This window comes from Crinia signifera, chromosome 7 (assembly GCF_055691185.1).
Source record: "Crinia signifera chromosome 7, ASM5569118v1, whole genome shotgun sequence".
Lineage (NCBI taxonomy): Eukaryota > Metazoa > Chordata > Amphibia > Anura > Myobatrachidae > Crinia > Crinia signifera.
Genome location: NC_139223.1, coordinates 88,420,363 through 88,435,567, shown reverse-complemented (window position 1 = coordinate 88,435,567; position 15,205 = coordinate 88,420,363). Strand labels below are relative to the sequence as shown.

Genomic DNA, 15,205 nt, shown 5'->3' with positions numbered 1-15,205 from the left:
GCATTTAAAATATTCACTATACTAAAATAAAAGTATATAACCATTTCTGTGACTGACACTTTGCCTTCTACCAGTTGACTGGCACCCATTGTATCTGTGATCAGTGTCCTATATCATATTCACTTGCAGGACTGAAAATGGAATGCTGTTATTTCTATAGAAATCACTATCTTTTTCCATGCACCTCCAGGGCAAGCCAAATTTTTCCTAAAATCAACAAATCACCAGATATGGCTGTGTCACCCCAGTGGCAAGAATCCACTCCCCAAGTTTCCAGATAACTTAAATGGTCAGTAATTACTCACCTTCTGAAGCAGGGGGTTCTCCTCTAGCCTTGGAAGCTGGGTCTTATGCAGGAGTGGTAAGTAGGGAGGGAAATCCTGAGACATTTCTTCTTTTGCGTGATTAAAAACTGTGAATTTCAGGATTACTGGGATCCTGGTATTGGCTTTCAGATGCCACACCACACCAAGAACTGCTGTGATTCAATCAAGTGGGCGGGCATGGTGAAAGAGGCCGGCAGGTACACGTGGCTGCACAGCATGACCTCTAACATCACACTGTGCAGCTGTGCAACCTAATTGCTGGGCAGCACCTGAGCCAAATTCTCAAAAATTTCCCAGAATCCAGGTATCCTAGCAGTACATGTGTAGTGTAGTGTATGTGTGTTTGAGTGTGTAAGTATCGTGTGTGTGTGTGTGTGTGTGAGGGAGGGAGAGGGTGACACCCCCCCCCCATTTAAAAATAAAAAATTTGCCGACAATTTAATCTGAAAAAGCCGCATGATGGCCAGCATACATGTACAGCAGGGGTCTTCAACCTTCACGACAGTGTGGGCCACATTAAAAAATTCAACGAAGCCCGAGGGCCACTAATTTCTACTGCGGTATTTAGCACAGCCTTTCATAGATAGACATCACAGCCCCCGCATACATAGTTGGCACAGCTGCCCATACACATAAACCCTGCCCCCAATATATAGTCAGCACCAGGGCTATTTCTAGACAATTAGGGTCCCAGTGTAAAAAGAAAAAAAAATGCAGCTCCCCCTTATATAATATTAAATCGCAGGGGCGTGTCCTAATTATAAGGGGCGTGGTCTAATTATAAGCATGTGAACTAGCAGGAAAACCATTACCTTGCACTATAATGCCCCCAATACTCCTGCTTATACATATGATGCCCGCAGCAGTGCCTCTCATAAAATGCCACCAGTAGTGTCCCTTATAAAATGCCACCAGTAGTGTCCCTCATAAAATGCCACCAGTAGTGTCCCTCATAAAATGCCACCAGTAGTGTCCCTCATAAAATGCCACCAGTCACTGGTCAGAAAGGGGTAATTCTAGATAGCCAGCACAGCCCCCATAAAGTACAGCCCTTCATAGATAGACAGCACAGCTTCCCCCCCAAACAAAGGCATCTCCGCACAGCCACCCCCCCATTGATAATCAGCACAGCACTGCCAGCCCCCCTCCCCCATAGTCAGCACTGCGCAGCCAGACGCTCCCCTCCCCCAATATTCAGCACAAAATTGCAGCCAGCTTACACCCCCCCCCCCCCCCCCGAAAGTCAGCACAGCATTGCAGGCAGGCAGCTCACCTCCCCCCTCCCCTTAAGAAACCTGCCTTAATCTCCGTGTCCCCTTCAGAGGGCTGCTCCTGCTGGTGGCGGCTGTCTTCAATGAGAAGGAGGCAGGCAGGGACGGGTGCGCAGCGTCAGAGGTCTGGAGCCGGTTGTCACTCGCGCGGCTGTCTTCTCTGAAAGGGCGCGAGCGGGACGTGTGCGCAGCTTCAGGAAATCCACAATGCGCATGTCCCGTCCGCCCCAGCCACTGCGCGTCCTCCTCCGCCGCGTCCCCCATGTAAAGGGATGAGCGCGGAAGGTTTTGGCTTTTTTAAACGGCACTTACAGGGTTTTTTTTTTTTTAAACGGCATTTACAGGCGGGCCAGTCAAAACAACTCAGCGGGCCACTTGTGGCCCGCGGGCCATGGGTTGAAGACCCCTGATGTACAGAAAGAGCATAACCATCCCTTCAGACTCAGGCCAGCCAATACACCCCAATTCTCGCTCAACTGGGCACTTTGCGTCCCCCTACTTTCCCTCCAGAACTCAGTACCATTACTTAACCTTAGCTGTATGGACCATGAATACAAATCTTTGCAAAACCAACATATTTTTAGTCATACCTTCATTGTGTTTACCATACCTGCTTTTAAAATCACTGGACCCTGCAGCTAAAAGGACATTGTTGGGATGCCAGTCCAAGCTAAGAACAGTAGAACGAATTGGCTTCTTAATGTGTTTGCAGACCCACCTGTAATACATTGCAGGAGATTACATGTTATTGGCTTTGTGAATTATAAAATTCCATACTATCATTTGAGATTTATGTAATTACGAAGGAGAATATTTACTAATGTGCAGATTTTAGAAGTGTAGATTTTGTTCACAGCAACCAACCAGATTCTAGCTATTATATTTTAGATGGTGTTCTAGCTATTATATTTTAGATGGTGTCAGGTAAATTCCAAGTAGAATCTGATTGGTTGGTTGCTATGGCAACATTTACATTCCTGAACACTTGCATTTAAGTTAATAACAATCACAAAAGTATTGCAGAAAGGCTAAACCACAAATCCTGGCCTCCACTAATGAATCATTATGCCTAGGTAAAATCCCATCAAAAGCAATTAGAACATCCTCGAATATGTTGGGGAAAAAATATAGGACTTTATGAAATTCAGCTTCAAAACACAGTAAAAGGTGGCATCAATGCCAGAAAAGATCTGATTATTCATCTGAAGTGACAAGCAACTTCTCATCTATTTTGGCATGCGTGACATTAAAGAGCAACAACCATCACCAAGTTCAAGGTTGGAGGGAATAAGGCTTGTTCATCCACTATAGGTATTCACATTATGTAGAAGTTCCATGTGAACTTGATAATAAACATTGGTGGAGAAGTAAACCAGCCAACCCTGCATGTAGCCCACAAATATTATACCACTTTATGGTCATAGGCCGGCAGTGTCCCACTGGGGGGAAGGGGGGAGCAGCTGGGTGTCCAGAGCAGCAGTGAATAGATACTGTGTGCATACACACAATATCTATTCCCAGAGACAGAGGGGCTAGCGGCATGGCCAGAAGCTCACAGAAAGCTGGCCATGTCCCCAGAGTGGTGAACGCAGGTGCATGCCCTCACAGGAATAACATGATTCTAGACCACACCACTGATCACTAGGCTGCACCCACACATTTTGGGCAAGCACCAGCTATTTCAAAAGTTGGGAGGTATGCATTTGCCTGCAGTGCAACATGGTTTTGCCAAGAGCTTGCTTTTTTGCTCTACTTGCAAACATGAATCAGGCCCAAGGTGTTATGGTCTATGAAATCTAATAAATGATCTTGCACATTACAGGGTTAATGGTGTAGTTACCAGTCATTTTCCTGCTCAAAATAACAGATGGAGATGAGCCTGGAACCACTTCCAACTGCAAACTTGTTTTCCTTAGGGGACCACTTTACACATCGGGCAGCACGATTAATCCTCAGTATGACCAGAGTTGGTTTCCATGTGTTGTTACGCAGAGTCCAAACATAAGCATTTCTGTCTGTGCCACATGTCACGATACGATTGCTCTCAGGTGCCCAGTCAATGCCTAAGTTTAATAAAAAAGATTTTAAAAAGGGGTAAAGTATATATGACGTAGGAGACTTAAGCAGAAAGCTTTAAATTGGATAATAGGACAATTTTGCCTGTCTTGTATATTAAAATGGGTAAGGTATAACGCTAAAACAGTCGAGATTCTGATGGTCATAAGTCAAACATCGGAATCCCGACTCACTTGCCACAGGTTCTATCCCCCCTTCTATGGGGTCCCACAAGGAGAATAGCCCCTGTCAGTCAGGATCCTCTCTGTCCGACATTTAAAAGTTGGGATTCCAATGTCGGAGTAATAACCGTCAGAATCCAGACTGTGGAGCATCATCCGACACCCATTAAAACAGGTCTAGTGCAATGGTTTCCAACACACATCCTAAATTTGCCCATACACTAAGGGCCGGCGCCAACACTAGGCAGCTTTAGGCATTTGCCTAGGGCGCTGGCCACTGGAGGGCGGTACTGAGCAACTGAGGAGACCAGGAAGTCGGAAGAAAGGTGCAGCAGCTGCCAAGTACGGGACACCCAGCCAATTCAACAAAGCAGGGAGCAGGTGAGTACACCACCCACCCCCCTGACTGGAGCCTGCCCATGGATTATGATTGAGAGTGGTGGCAGCCACCTCCCCCCCCCCCCAGCTAGTCCGCCCCCCCCCCCAATCCGCTGCCCCCCCCCCCATGGAACATTCGGGCTGGTCACCTGGGGCGCTGACAGGGTTTGCACCGGCCCTGCATACACTAAGCAATTCATATGCAATTTGGGCTTGTTTTTATGCGATTGCAGCGATTAATCACATGAAAAGCATCCAAATTGCACATGATGAGACAGCAGGTCCGATGCCATGCACAATACTGGGCCTGCATGTCGCACTGGCTGCAGAAGCAATCTGTTGGATCGCATCCTTCTGGGCAAGGACCCCATACAATATATTTGATATGATCCTGCTGCCTGGAAAGGTCCGGGCTACTCAAGGTGGTATTGTGTGTTACTTGTATATGCCCAGCTTTACCCCACTTCCTTTAACTTTTAAAAGGGGACCAGGCAAGGCAGCCTGCAGTACAGTAAGCCCTGCATTTTGCTTTGGGATAGAACTTTTGGTGCAACTTGGACTATGTCTATTTGATAAAATAATAATAGAATTTCAGCAATACAGGAGTTTTTCACAAATTTTACATCAAAAGTATTACACATGTCTAAATAAGAAAGCTTACAAATGGTAGAATTCTCTACCTAAAACGTAGGAAATAAAAATGGCACCTATTCTGTATGTTACATGCCTATTGTATATGAGTATATTGCTTGTAATTTAGAATGTTCTTAATTTAATCATCGCAGTTTGTGAGCACTGAAATAGCGCCAATACAGTAGGTCAGAATCCTAGTACACTTTCCTCATACACTATAAATTCCTCCTACCTGTGACTTGTCCATTGTGTTCTTTCAGCTCTTGAATTTTGGTCCATTTATCACCATCTTTTTTGTAGATATGTACATCATGGCTGTTTGGACAAAAGGCAATTTCTAAAAAAAAAAAAAAAGTATATTGGGAAGAGCAATTAGTGATAATTAGGCTGGATACCTGACATTTGCATTTAAGTGCTGCGCTATATAACATTTTTTTTATTATACTTCATCCCTGAAAAACAGAGTAATTTACATTACGTTATTTGCATAGACTACAAATTTAAAGATTATTTCCAAAGAGACGGCAATTCTGGATTAAATGACATCTCTGGTATTATGTTACTGTGCTGCTCCTCCTCCTTTAATGCTGCAAAACACAATGTTGTTGCTTTCTCCAAACTGTACATCCAAATTATTTTCATTTTGACTACATTACCGTATGGGTGTGGCATATATTGTCGACATTCATAATGTCATAATGTCAACACGACACTTTCGGGTCAGCTGACATTGACTTTCAGTGTATCCAGCTGCACTTCTGGCAGTGAGTATGCCCAATGTTCCCCCTAGATACCAACCCTAACCTCCTCTCCTGTAGCCTAACCTTACCCCTCCGCTGCTTGCCCATACAGAATGTCGGCATTTCACATTGTGAAAATATCAAGATTCTGTGCAGTTGCCACGCTGCAGGTCAACACCATTCTGTACAGCTGCAATGCTGGCGCCATGTTTTCTGTGTGTGTGCTATCACAGATAAAAGGAGAGATATGTCCCGAAAAATGGGTAATTTTTGCTGTCACTTCCCATTACCTTTCCCAAATGGTCTCTGACTGTGTAAAGGAAACCTCAATGTGAGCGATAGCACAAACATACCTTGGTGTGTGCGCAGTGCGGCCATGATGCATGAGCAGTCATTCGTTAAATCAATCAGCTGCGTAAATTCCGGTATTGCAGAGAAAACTCTAAATCAGGCCCACAGTTTGCTCAATATACTGACATTTTTGCTAAATTATGTATAGTAATAGTTATATCAGCTATCCTATAACATTACTTTAGAGCCTAATGTAAAATGCTTCTTACTGAGATAAGTATTTCTCTACTGTCTTAAACATTCTCCTGCATTCTAGTCCAGGTGTGGCATGATCAGGGCGGTCATTATTGTGTGTAACGGCTAACTCTTATGCCAATATCTATATGTTACGTATGTAGTGTAATGTAGTGTAGTGTAGTGTAGTGTAGTGTATAATCCTGTGTGTATGATGTATTCCTAGATGTCTCCAAGCTGTATCATCCACAATGCTATTGTTCTGTAGCAGATGCATATTTTGGGATGCTGTCAAAATACCAGCAGTTGGCATCCTGACAGTCAGAAGAACGATAGCAGGATAAACTCTAAACAGTTTTCTAAATGTTACCTGGACACATTGAGGAGGTGTCAATACAATTCTAGGCAGCTGCAGCACTTGCATATGTTCACACAGTCTCTATGTACACAATTGCAGCTGCAAATGCATTTTACGTACATCTCTAAATAAGGCCCATAATTGTATAGATGTTTGTATGAAACACACATGCTCAGGTCTGGAGCATCAGTAATCCAAGACTACAAGGGGATGCACCAGGAATGAAAACCAACTGAAAGTTAAAAAGCATGACATCTATTAAACAAGACATCCCCTTGTATTCATTTCTATGCCATATATGCCAACTGCTCACTTTCATGTTGTACTAATAAGAACGGTTGTGCCTTGGAAATATTATAGTAAGAAATAATGAATTCGGACACTTACGAGTCCCATCTTTATTCCAAGCATGGCAGCTGATCGGTTCCAAGAGGAAGCTGTGAAACGCCATTACTAAAAAGAAGAAGAAAAGAATATTGGGAAAAAAGTACAGTATATTGTTATTTATTTTCTATATATGCCTTTGGTTGACAGTGGTGGGTGCAAAGGTGGAAACAAAATGGAGGTAAGTTATGTAAAGAGTGTTTACTAGTGTTTAAATAGAAACATAGAACTTGACAGAAATTTTACAAACTTTGGTAGGGCCATGGAGGGAATCAAACCCATGACCTACTGTGAGGCGGTAACACTAACCATTACACCAATCATACTCCCTGTATACATAGCTGTACTCATGAGATATCCAGCTCTGCATCTGTTACATGTACACCTCATCAGCACCTCATTGTTCCTACCAGACCTGTTACCTTGGGCCCTGCAGCCCTTTGCCCAGTAATATTCTGTCGCCACCAGTGAGTCTACAGTAAGTAGCTTCCCATTTGAAGTGATATCTGATGATCACAAGGTAGACAGGCAGTCTGGCAGCAATTTCAATGGGAAACTTGAATACACTTCTAAGGTCTGCAGCCGATACAGGTTCTACCATGTAGCAGGTGCAAAATGTATGCCTCCTATATGTGCTGGAGATGCACCTTTCATCCCCTGTTTAACCTATAAAGTTGTAAGGAGGCACAAGTACCCAGTGACACCATATAGATCCATCATAGAGATAGTATGTTAACCTCCAAGACAATTCTGCAGTGCTGATGCCGCTGACACTTTCACACGTGTAGTAATATTACTATGGTCATTGGCTACAACCATACGGTTGCACTTTCTTGCTAAATCTTCTTGGCTGTAGTTAATCTCAGTGCTGTACACAATGTCAGCATAAACTTGCTTCCTGTAGCTGTAGTGACTTTTTATTATTTCATTATTTTCCCCAAGCAACAGAGTTTAAAGTCTGATCATGACATAACTACATTGAACATTCCCCAACTGGGTGTTAACAGTGGAAGCAGGCGAGTTGGCAAATGTTCATTCTGGACTGTGCTCAGGAATGACATTTACCATAGATTCTGGTTAAACTTGGCCTGTATAGATCAAATTTCAATATTGTATTTACCGAACAATTTATGGTTAATTCTCAAAAAGAATAACATGGAGTAACCATTCTAGATCATTTAATTCTGGCATATGAAAGCGCTACCCTGCTGAGTCACAACCATATCAATATCAGGTGGAAATAAAAGAAAATAAATGAAAAACTCTCAAAACAAGAGCTGGTTACTGCTGGTTAAGGAAATGGATCTCAAACATTACCCGGGAGAAAAAGAACAGCCATTTACGAGAACATGAATTGAGCTAGAAATTTAGAAACAGATAATCCCTTAAGGTGGAACCCTGATGTCTTGCAAACAGGAAAATCCCATTACAGGTACTATATTTCTTTCCTGTTTTAAGATAGTTGCCAAAACCAGTGTAAATAAACTCCGCAAGTATAAGATGGCTGCTTCATCTGACAGGTTTTTAACTTTATATGTTTAGTTTTTTTTTCCTTTTGTGTAATAGTTAACTATTAACTATATTTTATTGAACAAATGTTAGTCAAAGGTAACAGAAGAAAAGCATAAACCAAAAATAGCATATTTTCACATCATCACATTATTGTGCTACATCATCACCACAGAATATGGCCAAAAGGATGAACGTGTTTCCTTTCTGTGTCCAAACCACAGCCTTCTAGAGAGCTTTTGATCTTGGTTTATACCACGCTAAATAAAGTTTTACTTGTCTATGAGCAAATCTCCAATACTATCCTTAAATTATATATAAATATATTGCATGATTTAACAAAATCAAGGTGCTGAGACAGAGAATCTGAAAATGCTAGCGCTATTTCTGGGTTTGGACCCGGTGTCTTCCACATGCATCAGTGGGGTAGATGGGAAAGCCTCTGGCAAATTAATCTCCAGTAAAATATGCCTGTGGTGGTAGCTGCCAGCAGCCGCAAACAAAATTGGAGAGACCAGAGCAGCGTTTTGGGGGATTACCTGCAAAATGAGTTTCATAACTATGCATCTAAATGGTATTTTATATTCTGGAGGGGACATATATTTAAAATAGAGGCTATAAAAAAAATGAAAAGGATAGCTTAATTTATTTTAGTGAATATATTTCCAGCGATAATGTAAGTGTCCTAGAAAGTGCACACTAGCAGCTTGTACATTAAAAGGAAAAGAAGGATCTCCTTATTCCTTCACCAAGATACCAACATTCACCAAAAGTATTACTCAATTTAACACGAGCTTGTTGTCTATTAACCTTCCCTCTTTCCTTCTCTTAATTACAACTGATGAGGAGAACTCATGTGGAGGGAATCAGAAAGGGGATGTACATAGTGAAGTACAGTTTTACATGAATAGATGCAAAATAACATGAATGTATAAAATCTCAAAATGAGAAGTATATGAATAGACATATTCAAAGTGACATGGTTTTAAATAGCAGAGGGGAAATCCTGCTAACATGCTTCCATAGGCTAAAATAAGTCTAGAACAGGGGTCCTCAAACTATTTTGCTCTGGGACCCCATCAGACAATATAAATAATTACAGGACCCCAGCAAGTTACTGCAGAAGGCCATCACATCACATGTGTAGTTAGCAGACAGCACATGCATGGCAGCATTGTGGAGGCACAATATGATGTGAGGAGTCTAAAATAACAGAAAATTCAATTCAATTTAATCACTGACTGAGATTAGAAAAGTCATCAGCATGATGGTCAGCAGGATGCAGTCGTGACCTCATGCTTAGAAGGTCGGGACCCACTTTGGGGTCAGGACCCACAGTTTGAGAACCGCTGGTCTAGACCATATGAAGATGGTTTAAACTAATGTGGAGGTTGCCTGCTGGAGGTCCGTTTGGGACACACACACACACCCCTATGTACACTGCACCCCCCACCATACACTGCCCCTATGCACACTGCATCCCATGCATCTCCATAGAGTACCCCCTATATAAAGGGCACCCACCTCCTCAATATACTGTTCCTGGTATATATTACAAATATTTCACCCCCTCCTCCATATACTGTCCTGCAACCCCAGTTTACTTGCTATCCCAAAACTCAGCAACAAGTAGCATCAGTAACCAAGAAAAAGTTTCAAGTACCATCAGACGTTCCCATATCGCTCAGAGTGGAGGCATTGAGGACACATCTGTCCACTTATCGGCAGAGGGAGAAGGTTAATAAGTCCAACAGGAAGCAGTGAGACCCTGTGTGGGGTGCCCAGTGCAGTGAACGGGAGGAGTAGGAGTTGGTGCTGGGGCTGCAGATGATGCGGGTGAGGAGGCAGATACCAGTTTCAGCTGCTTTATATATATTGCGCATTTGCAGAGGGGTGGAGTCCAAGTGCAACACACACCTGCTCAGCATGACAGGGCATCTGCTCCCAGTAGCAAAAGCTAGTAGTGAGCAGACCCTCTCCCTCCATTGTTTCTGTGTAGGGTAAGTACTGCTGTTTATGTTTTCACTGCAATTTAGATTTCAGTTTGAACATACCCCACCCAAATCTAACCCGACAGTTGGGCCTTGTTTGTGTAGTGTGAAAGGTAGCACTTACTTCTGTATCTGACTACATTTTAAACACGACAAAAAAGTCTGTTTTTTTTGTTGGCCGGTCAAAACCGGTGTGTGTTTGTGTAATGGCTCTGAAGGCCTATACACACTGAGCGACTTTGAGCTGAAAGTTGCTCAAAACAGCATGTTTGAGAGGCTTTCAGCTCGAAGCCATCCAGTGTGTATGCCCGGTGATGAGCGGTGAGCGCTGCTGCGCATTCCCGCATCATCGCTGGGAATGCCGTTCATCTGCTGGTAATACCAGCAGATGAGCTGCTTTGAGGACGGCTTTGCATAGCGCAGTCAGCGCCGGGCAGGGGGAAAGCCACTCAGTGTGTATGCTCTGCGTCGCTTTCCCCCCAGTGTAGTCGCCCAGTGTGTATGGACCTTAACTCTCCCTGCACATGTTACATTTGTCCCATCTGCAGTGCTCATGGTTTTGCCCATTTTGAGAACAAATATGCCCTACGATCAAGTCTGAATTAGAAAAACAGAAATAGACTGCGCTTGAGTTGAAATTACTATTTATTTTTAGGGTAAACAACTCATAGTAAATAGATATCAACACATTAAAAAAATACATAAAATACATTCATATACATCAGCGGCTTCTCTCTGAGAGGTGAGAAACACGTTAGAGTTTGGGACCCACCAACAATTTGTTAGGCATCATCAGCACCGTAGAAAGACAAGATCTAAGCGATAATTCGCATATATCTAGAGAGCGCCACAGTTGGATGAATTCAATACAAATTTATTAATATAAAATAACACACAATAAAATTGTAAAGACAATATAAGCTCATAAAAATACAAAAAAGTAAAAAGAATCGATATATTCGCACACACTCCTATTGACGATTTCAAGGGCTGTAATAGACAGCTGATTGTCCTTTAAATTGATCCCTAAATGGATTTGGGGAATTATAAATGTCAGTGGCTTACTCAGAGTATTTATCAATGATTAACCGACCTCAGATCCTTTGAAATTTGAACAGCCGAGAGAAATATTCAGTTGTGCTGTGTATATTCAACAGACAGCTCAACAACGCCGCCTGTTGACAACCCGCTGATGAGATGTTTCACAGGGGGCGAGCCGTCCGTCTCCGGCAAACAGCGCAGATGGAAGTTTTCTGTACTGCCAGGAATCACAGAAGTCAGGACACAGTGCAAACACTCACCCAGGTTGCGGTGGCTTGAATTACCGGTCAGACGCCGGCTGCTTGTTGAAGATAGCAACACACTGGGGAGGTCACTCTGGAACGGCTTGGAAATTTTTAAGGCAGGTTGAGGTAGATTGTTAAGCGGTTGCTCTGAGTCGGCTACACGGAGTGCCAGCTGGTAAAATCCCTTGACGCGTTTCTCAGCTATGTGGGTAAGCAGCGGTTTCCTCAGAAGGTATGAAGGTATCATCAGCACCGTACTGCACCCCGAGAACAAGACTTCAGATAAGGTGATGGAGTGCTAACCACCCGGGGTCAAATCAAGTTTTGGGAATATTATAAAGGTGGATGCATGCATTGCTCTATGAGAGGGGATGCAGTCAAAATCCCGACGGTCATTATACCGACAAGGACAAAATCCCGACAAGGACAAAATCCCGACATTTAAAATCCCGACAAGATCAAAATACCGACATATACAATAAACAGGTGAAACAGTCAACATGACTTTGTGTCGACAGGTCGCGAGGTCGACATGTTTTTTTTCACTGTTTTTTGACCCGACATGTCCCGACAGGAGGTATTTTATGCCCTACCATCCACTAGGGCGTGGTGGGAGAATAAAATAGTGTGCCGAGGCACCGTGCCCGAAGCATTGCGAGTGAAGCGAGGTGCTGCGGTTCACTTCCAACTTTGTCCATGTCGACCGTGTCGACAGTCGGGTAAAAAACAGTGAAAAAAACCCATGTCGACCTCGCGGCCTATCGACCCAAAGTCATGTTAACTGTTTAACCTGTACATTATATATATTTTGACCTTGTCGGGATTTTAAATGTCGGGATTTTGACCTTGTCGGGATTATGACCCATTCGGGTTTTTGACCGTCGGGATTTCATACCGAATCCCTATGAGACCTGCAATTTAAAATCACTCTCTCTCATCCCTAATTGATGGTGCTAACTATATGTACAAATTGGTGGAAACTGTTGCGTGGTCTCAGATGATAGAAGGAGTTCTCACTTCCTTTTCGTATTTAGTCTGTGGTGGCCATAACCTTCATGCTCAGACACAAAGCAGGGAGAGATTAGCCAGGAGGACTTATAAAGAGAAAAAGTCCATACACAGTACCCAAATCTGTCTTACTGACCTGTATCCCCTGCCCTATTTACACATAAAGGTCTCTTTTTGGATCCACAATAGGTCCTTTGTTCCTCGTTCCCAATTGAATCAGGCTGACCTTTTGGCTGTGCCCTATATGCATATATAGGTATCTTTAGTCCGAACTAACTTCTTTCTTTCTACCAACACTCTGGAGATATGAATTAAACTAACCAGAATCGCCGAATACTAAATTAATAATTTCAGCCAATAATTGGATCCAATATACTAATTGCATGCACTAACTGTTTTTTATAACAAAATTAATTTAATTGTGATTGTTTATTGTAAATAAATGTATTATAATGTGTTGATTATATCTATTTACTATGAGTTGTTTACCATAAAAATAAATAGTGGTTTCAATTCAAGCGTAGTCTATTTCTGTTTTTCTCTTTGTATGGGCAGAGTATTCCCTTATTTGACTGCGGCTTGTTCTGAAAACCATATAATAGATTAACAGCTTAATAGTACATTACCAACTCTTTTTCCAAGTCTGGAATGCAATGGAGGGGAAAAAAACTCCTGAAAAATAATTGAACCTAGTTTTAATGCCGTTTTCAAGTGGGCCATTTAGAAATATTTTATATTTAAAATTGTATAATGTGACATGATCTATTTATAATATGTTAACATGTTACTAATATATTACAGGTATACAGATGCAAACAGATTTGCATTGATGACAATTAAACAAATAATTTTGGTAAACGTTTTCATGTCACACAGCATAATTCCCCTTTTTGTCTGCAAAATAACAATTCCATGGTTGCCTTGCAGTGCATTTCTCTGCAGAGCCTCAAATGACTACTTCCTCATATAAGATATAACTGCATAAATACTTATTTCTTCCTGTTACTACCCTCCCCTCCTCCCTTCATAAGAAAAAGATTAACATTGTCTGTTGCAGGCGAAGTCCAGGGACCTCAGAATTTTACAATTGATTTAATCATTAAACCAGATTATTGATTTAATGCAGCAAAATTAATTTAGTGTATTTTTTTCTCATATTGAGATTAGATTATTGCAATCGATGCAATTAATTTGCTGGACACATTTGTAGGAGATGCCAATCGCAGAGGATACTGTTTGTGTACAAAAAAAAATTTAGTTCTTTGAGAAAGATGCCCCCCTATTTATTTTGTATTTTTAATACAACTGTTAAGAAGTATTGATCTGGAATGGGGTGTGCTACCACATGACAAAAAGATAAATATAACACAGAGAAAGATTTGTCCTGGTGTGGTGCACCAAAGAGGAAATGTAAAAAATAACTTCTATTATTTCATTTGATATGTTCCAAAAACTGAGAAATATGATGAAAGAGGGAAGTGAAAAAAAGTCAGAAAAATGTGAAATTAAAAGTCTGGTGTGGGAATGCCATTGCACACAGGGATGTAACTAGGGCTCTGATTGTAATTCTAAGGGTTCCCCGGTGGGTTTGCTCCAGGCACAGATGGTGAAGTACCTGTGCGAGCGCCCCACTGATAATGCAGGTCAGCAAAGGCACTGGCACAGAAGCCCTGCACATGCGCATATGAGAATATGTGCATGTGCAGGGCTTCTGTGCTTGCACCTTTGCTGACCTACATTGTCGGTGTGTCGCTCACACAGGGGGGTGGGGCGGGGGCAGTGCTCAGACATGGGAACGCACATGTATCCATCCTGCATTGTGGAGGTCATTCTGGTCGACACGCAAAGCTGCAAATTTTGCAACTAAGCATAACCTTTAAACGCAGCCCGCACGAACGGCTGCCCCCCCCCCTCGCATGCCGATTATCCCCACACGCATGTGATTGGATGTTTTGGGGACCATCAAATGATTTAGCAAGCACTCGCAGATCTGGTGACCGCCTCCCGCACCTGCGTCATCTGCAAACCACCATGGGAATGCCCAGCATTTTCATAGGAATACACGGCCCGCCGCCCCACCCCTCACCTGCAGTCAAGGGCGTAACTACCATAGGTGCAAGGAGTGCAGCTGCTATGGGGCCCAGAGGTGAAGGGAGCCCATCTTTGCTGTGTAACTAATATGTTTTACATACATTTATCACCATCAGTTACTAAATAGGGGGCCCTTACACACTTTTGCTAGGGGGCCTAATAACATCTAGGTACGCCTCTGCCTGCAGTGCTGTGTGCATGCTCTCACCAAGCGACTGCACATGCCCATAAATGTTTATGTGCATGCGCAGTCGCAAAACATCGCTCACCATTGCAAATTTGCAAGGGTGCGTGTGATCCAGAATGACCACCTGCACTGTATCCATCCTGCACTTTATCCATTCCACATTGTATCCAGTCTGCACTGTATACATCCCGCAATTTATCCATCCTGCATTGTATCCAGCCCACACTATATCCAACCTGCTCTATATCCCATGCTGTATCACACCCACACTGTATCCATCC

At 42.7% G+C, this 15,205-nt stretch overlaps 1 protein-coding gene across 1 annotated transcript in view; it reads right to left on the bottom strand.

Moving 5' to 3' along the window:
- The window catches only part of ARPC1B (actin related protein 2/3 complex subunit 1B), a 38,727-nt gene that overhangs the window by 16,068 nt on the left and 7,454 nt on the right, over positions 1–15,205 (bottom strand). Inside the window, exons 3-6 of the mRNA XM_083153474.1 lie at positions 6,856–6,921; positions 5,078–5,182; positions 3,438–3,660; positions 2,208–2,315 (exon numbers count right to left, since the gene is read on the bottom strand). Of these exons, the coding sequence (XP_083009600.1) occupies positions 2,208–2,315; positions 3,438–3,660; positions 5,078–5,182; positions 6,856–6,919 (500 nt within the window). The 5' untranslated portion in view covers positions 6,920–6,921. The remainder of the gene's footprint in view (positions 1–2,207; positions 2,316–3,437; positions 3,661–5,077; positions 5,183–6,855; positions 6,922–15,205) is intronic.